Source organism: Phascolarctos cinereus, unplaced genomic scaffold (assembly GCF_003287225.1).
Source record: "Phascolarctos cinereus isolate Bilbo 61053 unplaced genomic scaffold, phaCin_HiC Scaffold_5;HRSCAF=322, whole genome shotgun sequence".
Classification (NCBI taxonomy): Eukaryota; Metazoa; Chordata; class Mammalia; order Diprotodontia; family Phascolarctidae; genus Phascolarctos; species Phascolarctos cinereus.
Genome location: NW_027555958.1, coordinates 417,268,621 through 417,286,076, shown reverse-complemented (window position 1 = coordinate 417,286,076; position 17,456 = coordinate 417,268,621). Strand labels below are relative to the sequence as shown.

The window sequence follows — 17,456 nt, the reverse complement described above, 5'->3', positions numbered from 1 at the left end:
TTTTAAGCCCACTATTATACCCAGAGTCTTATTCCTCAACCACAGGTTTTGCTAGGACTTGCTTTGTATAACACAGAAGGTGAAAGGACAGTTCTCTTTAAGAGTAACTCCTCCCCATCAATTTTTACATCAAAACCCATTAAAATCACATTTTTTTCCTCCCACCTTTCTAGACCTGCCCATGATCTGTGAGAAGGAAGGCTGACTGATCCAAAGGTAAGAACACAGAAGTCCAAAGAGAAAAGAGAATGTGTCTCTTGGACAAGCCAGGGACACACCTATCTTAGGCAGAATAGCAGCATCCAAGGAATCAGCTGACAAATTACCAGCATCTACAATTCTGGTCAGTATTTAGAATCTTAATATATTCAAGCCTGAAAGATCTTCTCAAATCACGTAGTATCATAAGAAATCAGAGAATCATAGATCTTAGGGACTTCCAGCAATTATCTGGTCCATGCTTCTGCCTTTAGAGAGACAAAGCATTATCTTCACTTTATAGATGAAACAATTGATCAATTTTCTTCATTTCTCAGAGTAGAACACCTAGACCTAGATGAAGTCCCTAGATAGGACCAAAATCAGACCTGTGATGAACTGTGAAAAAACAAAAAACCCCCAGCAAACCCCATGTTCAGAATAAGAGAATAATAGGGTTAAAAATCCTGGCTCTGCTATTTACTGTGCCTGTGCCCTTAGGCAAATTTTGTCATCTATAAAATGAGAAAGCTTAAGGAAATGATTTCTGAGCTCCTCTCCAGCTCCTTGACTTTCGATTCTGAGTTGAGTGTTCAGTCCACTCTACCTCCAGTCCACTATCTCTGTCTCTTTCATTGACCCAGGAGAGGTAAGGATGAATAGAATTGGGCCTGTTAGTATATGACTATGTGTATATGCTAGTATGTAAGGGGATGCAGATGAGCCATGTCTTAGAGTATAAACCAATCCTGTCCTTTCCTACTAAGCCTTAAGTGATAATGCTGCTGAACAAACTTTGCTTGGATCTGTTTCACACAGGAGACCATGAGGAAGACAGTGGCAGTCATTGGAGCTGGGGTCAGCGGCCTGGCTTCCATCAGGGCCTGTTTGGAAGAAGGACTTGAGCCCACCTGCTTTGAGAAGAGTGATGATGTTGGGGGCCTGTGGAAATACGCAGTGAGTTGAATTTCATGACTCCACACTGGGGACTTGAAGAAGGGTTTCTATGGCAAAACAAACTAAATGTAAACTTTGTGTTTGAGAAATGACAAAAGCTTCAGAAAAGCAAAGGGAAACCTGTTCTTTCTCATTGGGCTTGAAATATACTAATCCAAGTCAGTGGCATCCCATCTTCCACCTGAAAATAGCACCTAAGACATACTCCGCATTTTGATGAGAACTCAGTATAGATGGCAGACTAATGAAGAGTAGTTGATGGTGGCATTATTTGTAGAGTACTGGATGTGGAGTTAGGAAGACCTGAGATCATATCTTACCTCAAACACTTACTAGCTGCGTGACCCTAAACAAATGACTTTGCTTCTCTCATTTTCAGTTTTCTCCCCTATAAGATGGGGGTTATCATAGCACCTACTTTAATAGGGTTGTTGTGAGGATTAAATGAGATGATATATGGAATGTACATAAATGATAGATATTATTATAGCTACTAATGAACTAGAGTTGGTTTTTTTTTTTGGAAATGACCCAAATCTATTCCTTCAAATGAAGAGAGGATGGTGAATCTAAAGCCAGAAGAGACTTCAAAAGCCATCAAGCTCAACTGCCTCGTTTTGGAGGTTCAGAAAAGATAAATGAATTGTCTGTCTCATACAGAGAGTAATCATTAGAGGCAGGATTTGAACCCAGATCTTCTGACTGCAGAGCCAGTGCTTTTTCTTTTATACCAAATTGTCTCCTTAATTGCACCCATAGACACCAATTGAAACCCTCTTCAACTCTTTAGTAAATAGTCTTTGTGACTTGCTGTTGGAAAAAAAAATCGTTGTCTCTTGGCCAACCTTTTCGTAATAAGAACCTCCAAACTAAATAAGGCTCATCCTCAGATTAGATACACACTGTCTGCAACTAAGCCTCTAAGTGAGGCCTTTCAAACTTGCTAGGCTTTGCACTTTGCTGGCAAGGTGGATCTAGGCCCCTAACACAAGGCTTTTTGTAAGGTTGAAGGGCTGACCCATGATAAATTAAATTGAAAGCCAGAAGCTTTAGGTATCAACTTTGGAGAAGACAAAATTGATTTTCTGCTGTGGAAGTTTGTATTCTTGCCCAGGAAAAAGACCCATTTACTTCAGCAGGCAGATAAAAATCAGGGGGATGTGGGGGGAAACTTCAGTGACTTTGGGGGAGATCACAGCATATTTTGACGAATGCCAACAAAGTAAGCTTACTAATGGGGAATCCTGTGAGGCTGATAAATGTTGGCATGATGGATTTAGGCCTCCAAGCCAGGAGAGAGATAGTCCCTTTATCATTCATTGCTGCCAAACTCAAACCTGCCTCCTTTACTGAGGGAAAAACCCAAGAGTCATGGGCAAAAAGGGGCTTTGGAAAATAGCATCAAAATGGCCACAGCAAGAACTGAAGAGATTCTTCTGAAGAGATTCAATTCCAGGCAAGACATTAACACCTAAGACACTTTATATTACTTATAAATTCAGTAATCAAGTATCTACTAAGCACCTAATGTATGCCAGGCACTGTTGATTTATAGAAAGATAAAAGACAGTCCCTGCTCAAGATGCTCACAGTCTAATGGGGGAGATAGCATGGGAAAAACTATGAACAAAAAAGTACATACAAGATTAACTAGAGATAATCAACAGGTTCAGTTCTCTGGATCCTCAGTGCCTTTGTCTCCAAGCATTTGCAGATAAGTGGGGAAAACATACTTGGATCCACTCTGAATTCACCTGAGTTTCCTCCATGACACAATGGTCTTTTAGGCTTTGGGTGAGGCAAATTCACCAACTATGTTAATTTGTTAATAGATGAATTAGTGAGACATCCCACAGGTTGATTTTCAATCTTTTCCTTCCAAATGAGAGAAAATGTTTATTTTCAGGTCTGCTACCCTGAACCCACATCTTCCCCATGCGGAGTCTTTCCTCACTTTTTGCCAACATGAAAATGGTTCCAGTGGAGCACTCTGACTGTCCACTTGTCATATGGCACTCTTGCCACTTCATCAGCCCATCTCTCTTCCTATCATAGATCTCCTTGATGTTATCTTATACTCCTGTTCTTCAGCATTCCACAATTGGCTATATGTTAACATAACCAATACAAAGCAGGTATAACTGGGACAAATAATGCAGAAGAACAAGAAGCTTGGTTCAGAGTTAAATGTTGTTTAGTCATTTCAGCTGTGTCTGGCTCTTTGTGACCCCATTTGGGGTTTTCTTGACAAAGATACTGGAGTGGTTTGCCATTTCCTTCTCCAGCTCATTTGACAGATGAGGAGACTGAGGCAAACAAGGCTAAGTGACTTACCCAGAGTCACACAGCTAGTAAGGATCTGAGGCCAAATTTGAACTCAGGAAGATGAGTCTTCCTGACTCCAGACCCAGCACTTTATCCACTGTGCCGCCTAGCTGAACATTCAGAGTTGAATAGGAGAAGGATAAAAAGTCAGATTATTTTCTAGAAATCATGCTTTCTTGCCAGCCTCAAGTTTCTCATGAAAGCAAAGACCATCTTTTAGAAACAAACATTTTACTTGTGTTACTATATGGAAGGAAGACACAGACCAGTGAGTATTACAAAAAGGGACAGCTAGATGGCACAATGGATAGTGAGCCAGGTCTGGAGTTAGGAAGACAGCTTCCTGAGATCAAATCTGGCCTCAGACACTGTCTAGCTGTGTGACCCTGGGCAAGGCACTGAACCTCTTTGCCTCAGTTTCCTCATCTGTAAAATGAACTGGAGAAGGTAATGGCAAACCACTCCAGTATCTTTGCCAAGAAAACTCCAAATTGAGTCACAGAGTAGAACATGACTGAAAACAACTGAATAACAACAACAAAACAGAGAGCTAATAGAAAGATAGATGATGAATATGAGCTGGCTTTTCTTCAGAGTTCCACATTAGATATAACCAATGAACAATCACTGGAACTGAAGTGAGAAGAACTGGACTTGAACTCTAGATCCCCACCTGTGTAACCTTAAGCAATTTATTTACTTCCTTTGCACCTCAGTTCCCTCATCTGATAAACAAGGGGATTAGATTAGATAATATATAAAATTCTTTCCAGCTTTAATGTTTAATGACTCCATAAAGTTTTTTGCTGATTTATTCTTTAAACTTTATTTTTCTTCCTAGGATCATGCAGAGGAAGGAAGGGCCAGTATTTACCAATCTGTATTCACCAACTCTTGCAAAGAAATGATGTGTTTCCCAGACTTCCCTTATCCTGATGACTATCCTAACTACACATAACACTGAGGTCCAAAAATACATAAAGATGTTTGCTCAAAAGAAGAATCTTTTAAAATATATACAATTTGAGGTAAGGCTTCTGTTATCTGCTTTTTTCTTAATATTAAGATGTATACTATGAGGAGAGCACATTCGTACAAACAACACCCCATTATAGAAATAGAGGCCAAATATTCATACCCTTTGCAGATCGAATGTGAATTTGGACTGTCACCTACAGAATTATTCATGTGATAATTCTTTAGGGGAACATTCCCCTCCACCCTGGAATCAAAGTATACTGACAAACAATAGAAAAATGCCATCAAGAGATACACAGATACAAGTTACCATCATATCTGTGTGCTCTGATATTCCAAGAACAACCCAAGAGCTCTTGAGTAGTGGTTTAGATTGCTGTAGAGCCGCTCTGGACTCCCTTCTAACAGGTGTTGGTTCAAAAGAATATGGCACCTAATGGGGATTGTGTCATTAAATGCAGAAAAATTTAGACAAATGCTGAATCTACCTGCTTCCTTTATCTTGTGCTAAATTAGTGAATTTCACCCTCACACAGAGCCAGAGAAGTAAAATATATGAATTATTTCAAGAAATGAGAATAACTTTTGATATGTTCTTGGAACTCTTTACCTATTTTTTATAAAAAGCAGTGTGGGGGAAAATTTTATGAGTCATATATTGGGTTTGTGCTTATACTTTTTTTGTGAAGAGTAATCCTGCTACTTGGTCTATTAACCAACATAGCACTAAAGCCTAGTATGCCAGTATCTATCACAGATTAAACTGACTTTACTGATTTTAATTAAATTCAGATTATAAGGAAACTTCGCCCCATAAAGCCACTCATTGAGTGAGTAGAAGATAAAAGTTCTTTGTCCACAACCAACAATACAATCTCACCCCAAGCATAAGAGCTATGAATGCCACAGTGTGTAGGCAGTTTACCGGTCGATCAAAAACCATTTATGAAGCAGTTACTATGTGCCAGGCACTGAGACAAGCATTAGGGATACAGAGAAAAATAAGCATAGTCTTTGTCTTCCAGGAGTTCACATTCTAATAGAGAACAACGCATGTAATTAATTATGTACATGCAAAATTTACACAAAGGAGAAGAAGGTCATCTTAGAATTGCTGATCTTATTAGTAGTTGAAGGAATTGGAAAAGTCCCCCTGAAGAAGATAGAGAGAGGGAGGTGAGGAAGGAAAACATTTTAGGCGTGGGGGACAGTGAGGGCTTGGCTCCTATTACGACTGGTTTCTGAATTTGTGGTACACCTTGAGCCATGTTGATCCACTTGTGAGATGATATTAAAGTTATCTGGGACAAAAACTATTTAGATGACTCAATTGACCACTGTCTTCTCTTTTAATCCAGTCTCAGAGGAAGAGGTGACGCTCCTTCTAGCAGATACCAGCCTGTCTACTTGTACTGTGATCCTATCTCTCCTGCATCCTCTAAAAGCTGATGCCTGGCTCATCCCATCTTTCCCTAATTTTTCATTTTTTCTTATAACAATGACTCCTTCCCTATTGCTTACACATATGCCTTGATCTTCACCGACCTTAAACAAGCCTTCACTAAACCCTACCAACTGCTCAAGCTATCATTTTATATTTCTCCTTCCTTTCATAGCCAAGTTCAAAGAAAAAGCTGTCTTTACTCACCTCCATACTCTCCCTGAGCATTCACTTCTGTGTCTCTTACAATCTGGATTGCAACCCACTTATTCAGATGAAACTACCCTCTGTAGGGTCACCAATAGTCTATTAATTGCCAAATCCAATGTTCTTTTCTCAGTACTAATTCCTCTTGATCTCTATAAAGCATTTGACACTGTTGACTACTCCTCTTCTGGATTTTTATACACTATTTTCTCCTCTCAAGATTTTTATTAAACTTCTCTATCCTGATTCTTCACCTACCTGTCTGGCCATTTATTACTAGTGTCTCCTACAGAATTATCATTGTTGACCCCATTCCCCCAAGCATGGGTATCCCCTAGGGCTATGTCATGGGCCCTCTTCTTCCTACATACTCTTTCAGTAATCACATCAGCTCTGGTAATTTCAACCATTACCTCTATGCTAACAACTCCCATAATCATATATCAAGGCCTAGCCTCTATCCCTAAATTCCAATGACATATCACCAACCAGTGATGCATGTCAAAATCAACATGTTCAAAACAGAACTCACTATCTTGTCTCTCCCCCATCTTATTCCCTCTCCCATTCAAGCCCACAACTTTTCCAATGATCCTTATTTCAGTTGAGGGCACCACCACCTTTCTAGTCACCTATATTCACAATCTCAGAATCACCATCTACTCTTCCTTCTCCCTCATTCATCCCATCTACTCAGAAGTTAAGTCATATCAATCCTACCTCCACCTCTCATACCAAGGTTATCCCGTATCTTTTATATATATATGTATATATAGTTACATGTTATCTCTCCCATTAGAATGGAAGTTACTTGAGGACAAGGACTGTTTGACTTTTTCCTTTTTACCCCCAGGGCCTAGCACAATGCCTGATACATCATAGACACTTAAAAGACATCTATTGATTGATTGGCTCTTCCAAGAGTATGTAGAAAGTGATATTTGAGCTTGAAGGAAGATATGTATTCTGTACGGTAGAGGAGAGTGTACATTATAAGGATGAGGGATGGCTGGTACGAAGGCACAGGAGGAGAGAAATGGTGCCTTGTGTAAAGAATGTCAAGAAGGTCAGTTTAGACAGATTGTAGGGTCCTGGAAGGGGAGTGATGTGTAATTAGGCTGGAAAGCCAGGATGGGTCCAAGTTGTAAAAGGATTTAAAAGATTTTTGCTTGTTTGTTTTAAGGAAGAGACTTGGAAATGTTTGAAGGCGGGGGGAAGAGTAGATTGGGAGAAGTTGGAGATTACAGAGAGAAGAGATGATCTATGGGACAATTTGCTGGAAGAGACAAAAGACATAAGATCAAGAGCAATATCAAAAGATAGATCTTGATAAGGAGAAAGACATTATCAGAGCCCAGAAAAAAGGAAGAGAGATTGAGAGAAGATGACACCAAGAGGTTTTGAAATGAAGAGAATTTGAGAAGAGAAAGCTCAGGAAGAATGGTTTCAATATTCTCAGTAGAGTAAGAGTGGAGATCCTCAACTGAGAGAATGGGGAAAGGGAGGTGTGGGAGGCTTGAGGAGAGAAGCAAAGTTTTGGAATAGCTTTGGTGTGGAATGAGATAGGGAGTCAATTGGGGAGGAATAAAAGGCTCACCTTGATGTCCTGAGGACCCTGTTGGAGTAGGATAACAAATTTACAGTGTACCCAGAGAGCATGGCAGTATATGAGTTCCTCCAGGTTCATCCAACAGCATATGAGAAGGAGTAAAGGAGGTAGATAATGGGAGTAATAAATAATTAGAGTTTGGTAGGGGATGAGCAGCTATAGGATAAAGAGCTGAAAGATTTAAGAGTGAGGATGGTATGGAGGGCAATGGGTTAACTATAGGATTGAGATTAGGAAGGGAGAAAAGTGAAGTCAGAGCAGGTGTGATGGTTTGATAAAATATTGAGAGGGAAAAAGATTAGAAGTCATGATCAAGGTAAAGGAAAGGGGGAGGAAGGGTAAGAGGTTAGGGTCAGACAGGAAGAACTAAGGCTATCTTTCAGTAAGGGATTTATTTTCAGAGGATTTTAAGGCATTTTAGCCACAGTAATTTCTATTTTAAATATGTAGATTGTTTAATGATTATTTAATCATGTAATCCATCTCCCAATGTTCAGGACAAAGCACAAAAATTATTTCATTTACCTGCAGAAACACTCCAAAGATCATAGAATTACATATTTCTGTGTATATATATGTATGTGCACCCATACATCCATGTGTATGTATTTATATGGGATTCTTTTTTCTCTGGGTTCCTTTAAGACAGTGGTCACTAGCGTAAAGAAACATGCCAATTTCTCAGTCACTGGCCAGTGGGATATTGTTACTGAAAAAGATAGAAATCAAGAATCATCTGTATTTAATGCTGTGCTGATTTGTTCAGGACACCACGTATATCCCAATATGCCAGTTGATTGCTTTCCTGGTAAGTATGGAAGATACATAGTTTTCCATGTAACTTCCATAACACCCAGCAATTTCTGCACGGGTAACAAATATGTACAAGATGGACAAAGCTAGCATACTCTTTTAAAAATTAAGTTTTATTAATATTTTCTGTATTTACAATTCAAACATTTACATTTCTGTTAAAAATACTAGAAAACATAGGAATGAATGGACCTTTCCTTAAAGTTATAGTGTGTGTGTGTGTATATATATATATATATATGTGTGTGTGTGTGTGTGTGTGTATGCATGTATTTATATGTAGATATGTATTATGTATGTACGGGCATATGTATGTGTATCACTTTGGTTGTTGTCCTTCATTCTCAAACAGAACCAAAACGACATCACTATGTTGGGGTCAGTTGATGCTCAGTCATTTCAGGTGTATCTGACTCTTCATGACCCCACTTGGGATTTTCTTGGAAAAGATACTGGAGTGGTTTGCCATTTCTTTTTCAATCTCATTTTACTGATGATGACACTGAGGCAAACAGGGTTAAATAACTTGCCCAGAGTCACACAGATAATAAGTTTCTAAGGACAGATTTGAATTCAGACCCAGTTCTCTATCTACTGTGCCTTGTAGGTGATATACTGATATATATGTATAATGAGAGATATACACACACATACATATATATATATGCATACATATATATACACATATATGCACATATACATACATACACACATATAAGTACAATCCATATTTTTGTGCATATATATATGCATATATATATGCTTCCATTATTTATAATAGAGATAAGTCAGAATTTTTTCTAATAAATTAAGTAGTGAAATAAGGGTGCTCATTATCACCACTTCCGTTTGACATAGTTCTAGAAATGCTGGCTATAGAAATAAGACAAGAAAAAGAAGTTGAGGGAATAAACATAGGTAAAGAAGACACAAAATTATCACTTTTTGCAAATGTTATGATGAGATACTTAAAGAACCCAAAAGAGGCAATTTAAAAATTAATTGAAACAATTAATAACTTTAGTAAAACTTACGGGACATAGAATAAATCCAGAAAAATCATTATCATAGGAAGAGGTAGAAAGAGATATCCCATTTAAAATGACTATGGAATTCTACCACTTGGGAATCTATCTTACAAGAAACACATGAGACCTATATTAAATACAACTACAACAACTGTTAATAGAAATAAAGACAGACCTAAGTAATCAGAAAAATATTAATTACTTATAGGTAAGATGAACTCATGTAATAAAAATGACAAAACTCCTTATATTAATTTACTTATTCCAACCAACAAAAAGATTACTTGACAGAACTAGAGAAAATAATAAAATTCACATGAAAGGAAAAAAGTCAAGAACCAAAAGAGAAACAGTGAAAAGAAATGGGAATAAAAGGGGTCTAGCAGTGCCAGACCTCAAACTATACTTCAAAGCAGTAATGATAAAAAATAGAGTACTGGTTAAAAAAATAAAAATAAAGAGCTCAATCACTGAAACAAATTAGGTATACAACATACAGAAGCAAATGCTTCTAATACCATAGTCTCCAACTAACACAAAGACCCCAGGCACCGTAATCCACAGGTAACATGAAGACCTAGGTACTGGAATAAGTTCTCACTATTTGATAAAAAACTTCTGGGAATATTGGATAGCACTAAGGAAGGAAATAGATTTAGACCAACACCCCACACCTTATACAAAGATAAGATCCAAATACATATGTGACCTAGATATAAAAGGATACATCATAAACAAATTAGAGAAACATGGAAAAAATTGCCTATCAGAACTATGGATAGAAGAAAAGTTCACGACTAAGCATGGGATATAGAGGATCATAGAAGTAAGCATAATTAAAATAAAAGGTTTTTTTACCAGATTATTTCACTGATATTGAGAACTGTAGGTAAAGGAATTACCTCTAGCAGTATGTATCAATAAGTATCTGCAACTTACAGTCTGGGAAAGTTACCTGGGTCACTAAAAGGTTAAGTGACTTACCCAGGGTCACAAAGCCAGTGTGTGTCAAGGTAGTATTTGAACTCAGGCTTCCCTGACTCCAAAGCCAGCTCTCTAACTATTACAGGGTTCCATACTGCCTTTTAATGTGTAATCATTACAACAAAAACCTTTATAATTACCCAGATATGGAAATAGACATTTTTCCTCACCTGGAATGAAAACAGTTCAGTTAGGTGCCACGGTAGACGCACCGTTCTTCCCCTCTGTGTAGATGGGAGGGAATGGAGGGCCCTGGGGTACAGGCACCACCACAATTTTGGGGAGGGGGTGTTGCAGCCTGCATTTCAAATTCACTGGGCCAAGAAGGAAGAAGCCTACTTACCCTTTGTTGATTCCCTAAGGCAACTCCTCCAAATCCCCCATTACTAATGGTTCTATATTTATGCAGAGGAGGATTTGAAAAGTCAAATCAACAAAGAGAGGATCAGAAAGTCTGGTGAGAATCCCAGAGAGAAAAGTGTCATGAAAACCTGAAGAAAAGGGAGTGTCAAGGAGAAGTTGATTGACAGTGTCAAAGGCTGCGGAGGTCAAGAGATGTGTGAGGATTGTGAAAAGGCCATCAGATTTGGCAACAGAGAGCACTGATAACTTTGGAAATGGAAGTCTCAGTTAAAGGATGAAGTTACAAGACAGACTTTGGAGAGTTAAGACAAGAGTGATAGGGAAAAAAAGTGGAGACAGCTATAGTCGACAGCCTTCTCAAGTAGTTTAGCCACAAAAGGGAAGAAAGGTATAGGATTATAACTAGTGGGGATGGATATATCTATTGAGGGTTTTTTGAGGATAGGGAAGACATGGGCATGTTTATAGGCAGTAGGCAAGCAACTGGTAGACAAGAACAGATTGAATATTAGTGAAAGTAGGGATGAGAGAGGTCTTGATCTGCTGGAGAAGAAGGGATGGAATAGGATCACTTCAGTATTTAGAGGGGTTTGACTTGGCAAGAAGAACCATCTTGCCATGTAAGAAAGGGACAAAGGAAGAGATAATATAGGAAAATACTCAGTGATATGAGATGAGGAAGAGGGAAGAAGTGGGAGAACAAAAATGTCTATTCCCTACTGCGTTCTTGCCTTATTCCTCTGGGTCTGTTTATTCAGGAGTTAGAGAACAATGAGGCTAAGGTCAAGTCTAAAGTCCATCATAAACAGTTAGCTTGACTCTAGATTGTGCCCCTAACCTTATCCAGCCATAGTACAAAAGTAGGTATTGGAGTCACTGGGAACACATATAAGAAAATATATGTCTATGGGTCAGCCAAAGTTCTACAGGAAAAATAATTCAAAAGAAATGTCTACAATGGGTCAGAAATATCACCAGAGAACCACACATTAACTCAAGAGCACAAGTGAGTATAACAGGCGTTCCCAGAGCTATATTACAAGGTGAAGAAGGCCACAATAACTTTGGAGCATTCCCAAGGAAGGCGTAGTAAGTTTTCAGTCTCCTCTCTGACATTTCTTGTCTCTATTTGCAAAGTTAAGTAGAAAAACAACCTAGTCAGTTTCTCTTATAAGTCCATTAGCTAAAGGGAGAGGCAAACCCCAAATAAACCATATTATGGCAGGTTTTCACAATATTGTGGTACAATTGCCTACCATACATTACTGTTGCTGAAAAAGAGAAGTGGACAGATATTATGTAGGGTCAGTCTATATAAAAATGGGTATAGGAGAGGTAAGGGAATCCAGAGCACACAGTGAAATTTGGCAAGGGTACATGTTTTGTGTCCAACCTTGGTTTGACCAGGGTCTTGAGTATGACCATAGGCCTTGTATCTCCTCATAGATCATCTTATCTATTTTTTATCCTCCCAACTGCTAGTGTCTACCCACATTGAAGGTGATTGAGTGAAAAAAAAATGACCTTTCATTTTGTATATACATATATATTTGCACATTGTCTCACCTGACAAAATATAAGCTACCTGAAGGCAGATACTGTTTCATTTTTGTCTTTGGATCCCTAGCACCAGCACAGGGCCTGGCACAGAGTAGGTGCTCAATAAATGCTTACTGATTAACTATAAATTTTTATAGTACGTAATTTAGTGAAGAAAGTCAGCCCATAAAGTCATAGAGGGCTTCTAGTCTCTTAGATATGGACTAGGAATCCATATGATACACAAAATGAAACTTGGACTGGCCAACTTAATCAAAACAGTCTGTTATCATCAGTCTTTATGGTCATTCTGTGTCATTACAATTACATCAGTCGTGTGACAATTAATCCCTAGAAATGAAGCAAACTGATCCTTGTGACTAATACCCTCATCCATGTTTCTATCTGCAATGCCCAGGTATGACCAGTGATAGTAGAGGCAGGTAGGTGGTAGAGTGGTCAGAATTCTGGACCTGGAGTCAAGATTAACTGAATTCAAACTTGGTCTCAGAAATGTACTAGCTGTGTGACCATGACAATTCACTTTACCTCTGTCTGCCTCAGTTTCCTCATCTGTAAAATGGAGATAATATTAACATCCACCTCCCAGAGTTTTTGTGAGGATCAAATGAGATAATATTTATAAAATGCTTTGTAAAACTTGAAGCGTTATATAAATACTAATTATTATTTTTAGTTACTCTTTATTAATATTAATATCATCATGGAATCAGATTTTAGAGCTAGAATGAAACTTAAAATTCATCTCATCCAACCTTTTCACTTTACTGAAGAAGAATCTGAGGCCCAGAGCAGTTAAGTGATTTGCTCTTGGAATTTGTTTCCTTCAAAATTCAGTTCAAGAGCTATCTTTTACATGAAGCTTTTCTTGATTCCTACCTCCTCCAAAACTGCTCCTGTCCTTTCTCCAAAAATTATCATGTAATTATTTTGTATGTATCCTGTATATACTTCTACAACCAGCATGTGTTGCTGTGGAGCAAAGTTGTCTGTGTAGTTGTTCCTTTTCGACATTGCCCTCCCTATAGGAAAAAGGTGGGGCTGAATTCTCCTAAGCCACACCTCTTTCCTCCTACTGAAAATCCTTAGTAGATTATCTGACCTATTTAAATTCTGTGTATTTCCATTTAGCTACTAGCTTCTCCATTTCCAAATTACTCATGATGGAATGATAGATAGATAGATAGATAGATAGATAGATAGATAGATCATTATATTGATAGAGAGATGTATAGTGCTACATAGATGTATAGAGAGATGGTAGATGATGGATGGTTGGATAGATACAAGATAGATGGATGGGTAGTTAGATAGATAGATAGATAGATAGATAGATAGATAGATAGATAGATAATGTGCCAAGCACTGTGCTAAATGCTGGAGATACAAATACACAAAAAAAGATGGTCTTTACTCTCAAAGGAGCTTATATTCTAACAAGACATAACGAAACACAGAGGAGAGTTGGAAAGCAGAGGGGAAGGAGAAGGTATTCTGAAGAGTGGGTTGGGCCAGGAGTGAAGTGAGGGGCATGGCTGGGGCTCCTGAAGAAATGGTGATTCAGGACAGGGATTTGCCAGTCGTGATTGACCATAGTTTTATGTGAAGCAAAATTTCTGGATAAAGAAACAACTTAAAGGAATGGTGAGAAAATCATATGAGCAGCAGACATGAGGAGGGGGAAGAATTAAAGAGTGAAAACTCTTTGGATAGTTGCCTTAGTTCATAAAGGGACAGTCACCAGAGAGGCTCAGTTGGGGTTCTTTATTCCATAAAGCTGAGGTTTGGCTCTGAGCTTAACCTACCATCCTCAGTTCTAAGTGCCCAGACACATCTTGCAAGATTTCTGTAGGGAGACCCGATGGTCATCTCTGCTGCTGCTGTACCTGCTGCCCCCTCAGCTTTGTCCAGACTAGCACAAAACTTCTAGGTGGGTAGATCTCCTCTCCTCAAATGCAAATCACAGTCAATTTCTCTCAGGGCTAGGAGGGAATTCTGTCCCCGTAAACTACAAGTACCAAGATTCATTTAAGCTTCAGAATCCCTATCTACAGAGGATTCTCAGTCTGTCTGATTATCCTGCAACATTCACAAATGTACCTACTATCCCCTCTGATAGACTGTAAGCTCCTTAAGGCAGGGACTGTTTCAGTTTTGTCTTTGTATCTCCTAACACAGTGCTTGGAACCCAGTAGTAATATACATTAAGAAATGTTTGTTGATTGGTTAATTGGCTGACTGTTTAAGGTAATACAGGTAGTAAGTAGGGGTTCAAACCCACGACTTCTGACTCAGATCCAGGGCTCTTTCCCCTATGCCTGGTTAAATGACTCACGTGACAAAAAAAAAAGATAAAAAGATTATTTTCAGATTCTATCTAGAATATTAAAATCATGAAAGCACCTGAATGGAATAATATGTAATTTCTAGTGACCATTTGACAAACATCCCTTTGACTTCTCTGTCAAAAACCACAAGCTGAAAAGGCATCTTGGGGTGTGTGTGTGTGTGTGTGTGTGTGTGTGTGTGTGTGTGTGTGTTTTAATTATTAGGGCAACTAGAATTTAAAGGCAAATATACAACCAAAAATAGTTTGATTTCTCCATAATGCCTTCAGTAAATGAATGAATAAAAAAATCATTTATTAAGTACTTTCTATGAGCCAGGTGTTGTGCTAAGCATTGGAGATACAAATACAAGCAAAGGAAGCCAATTCCTGCCCTCAAAAATCTTACAAGAAAGACAACCCATCAAAGATGGGCAGGGAAGGGAGGAAGGGAAGGACATATGCAAAATTTGGAAACAGGAAGTGAGGCCTGGATCCAAGAGCAGGAAGTTGAGGAGACAGCCAGGAACCTGGTTTGGAAATGTCTAGGAATTAAATTTGTTTCCCATGCCTCTCACAGGACTAGAAAAGTTTCAAGGCAGCTATATTCACAGCCGGGACTACAAGGGTCCAGAAGCCTTCAAGGGGAAGAGAGTGCTTGTAATTGGCCTAGGGAATTCTGGATCAGATATTGCTGTTGAGTTAAGTCACGTGGCTTCACAGGTATGGAAACAAAGAACTTTCAGAAAAGAACTTAGACCCTTTCTAATCTAACTGACACATTGCTAGAGATGAGTGATGGGGCATACTTATCACCCAGAAAGAACTCCATTCACTTTTCTGACCTTTTACAACCTACTCAGTTTTCCACAGGAAAGTTAAGTCAGGTGATACACACCACTAAGTAAGTAGATTCTGTAGGTATTTTCATGAGGATTCACATATCTGAAAGCCTCACATGCTGTTGAAATTGAAGGTCTAGGTCAAAGGACACCTTTTTTTCACAGAGTCTTCCCTTCTCTCATCATTAAGTTGTTTTACAGTCATGTCCAACTTTCTGTGACCCTATTTGGGATTTGGTTGGCAGAGATACTAGAGTGGTTTGCCGTTTTCTTTTCCAGCTCATTTTACAGATGAAGAACTGAGGAAAATAGGGTTAAGTGACTTGCCCAAGGTCATATAGCTGAAAAGTATCTGAGACTGGATTTAAACTCACAAAGATAAGTCTTCCTGACTCCAAGCCCAGTGCTTTATCCACTGCACCACCTAGCTGTTCACTTTCTCTATTCCAACCTCAATTTCCCCCAGATCTCAATCCTTTACAAATTATCATTACCACTTGTTCTAAATATTCTATGTTGTATTATTTCTGTATAACATGACACCTCAATTAGTTTGTAAACTACCTGATAGTAGACTATAGCCTATTTTTCTTTGTGTCTCCTTTAAAATGCAGAGAATGCCTGAATGAGTTCATGTATAAATAGATCAAACTGACCATCATTTTTTTAGGTGAAAGGAACACTTAAGTGATAAGAACTGTATTATTAACTTATATTTAGTAAGCACCTACCGCTACATGCTAGGCACCATGCTAAGTCTTAGGTATTCATCATTTGTACACTACTTTCAGATTCTCAAAGCATTGTGCATGCTCTTCTTCATTTGATCCTTATAAAAATTCTGAGAGAAGCAAATTTCAAGGGCATTATTACCCCCATTTTACAGGGGAGTAAGTGTCAGAGGAAAGACTTGAACCTAGTTTTCTCCTGGCTTCATGCCCAATACTCTACTATACCACACTGCTTTGCAGGGATTTAAGGTCCCTTAGTCGTTAATACATATGTAATGAACAGTGCTTACAACTAGATCCTGTAAAAAAAAATATATAAAGACATACAAATCATGATTCCTGTCCTCAGGGAATTTCCAATGAGATAGAGGAATGGGTGAGAGAAGAGAAGCTTCAAAACAAGATCAGCATATGTATGTGAAAAAAAAGGGCTTAACTTTGGGGGATATGTGATTTCTCAAGTTAGGTTTCTCTGGGCCCTTCATCTTAAGGATATTAGTAAGATGGAGCACTGATCCCAAAATCAGGAGGAACTGAGTTTAAATCCAGCCTGAGACACTTATTAGCTGTGTGACCCTAGGCAAATCACTTAACACTGCTTGCCTCAGTTTCCTCATCTGTCAAATGAGCTGGAAGAGCAAATGGCCAACCATTCCAGTGTCTTTGCCAAGAAAACCCCAGATGGGGTCACAGAGAGTCAGACATGACTGAAAGGACTCAACAACAACCACAAAAGCTAGAAAATCACCTAATTTGTAGCTAAGTTGATTTTGTTTATGAAAAAATGATTTTGTGTAATCAAAATTGTGCATTTTGCCTCCTGCGAACCTTTAGATCATTTGTTTGCTCATGAATTCCTCCCTAATTTATAGATCCAACAGGGAATCTCTTCCATGTTTCTCTAATTTCTTTATTATGTCACCATGTATATCTAAATCACATACCCACTTGGACTCAGTTTTCTCACCTGTAAAATGGATAAAATAACTACTTCATCCCACACCTCATGTGGTTGTTGTGGAGATTTGAAAGAGATTATGTATACAAAACACTTTGCAAACATTAAAGCACTATCTAAATGTGAAAAAAAAATA

The 17,456-nt window shown here is 38.5% G+C and overlaps 1 protein-coding gene across 1 annotated transcript in view; it reads left to right on the top strand.

Annotated features, from left to right (window-relative positions):
• The first annotated feature begins 760 nt into the window (after positions 1–760).
• Positions 761–17,456, top strand: part of LOC110196976 (putative dimethylaniline monooxygenase [N-oxide-forming] 6) — a 28,291-nt gene continuing 11,595 nt past the window's right edge. The window contains 6 exon segments of the mRNA XM_020970494.2: positions 761–847; positions 1,018–1,155; positions 4,322–4,431; positions 4,433–4,508; positions 8,361–8,523; positions 15,370–15,512. Coding sequence (XP_020826153.2) covers positions 1,024–1,155; positions 4,322–4,431; positions 4,433–4,508; positions 8,361–8,523; positions 15,370–15,512 — 624 coding nt within the window. The 5' untranslated portion in view covers positions 761–847; positions 1,018–1,023.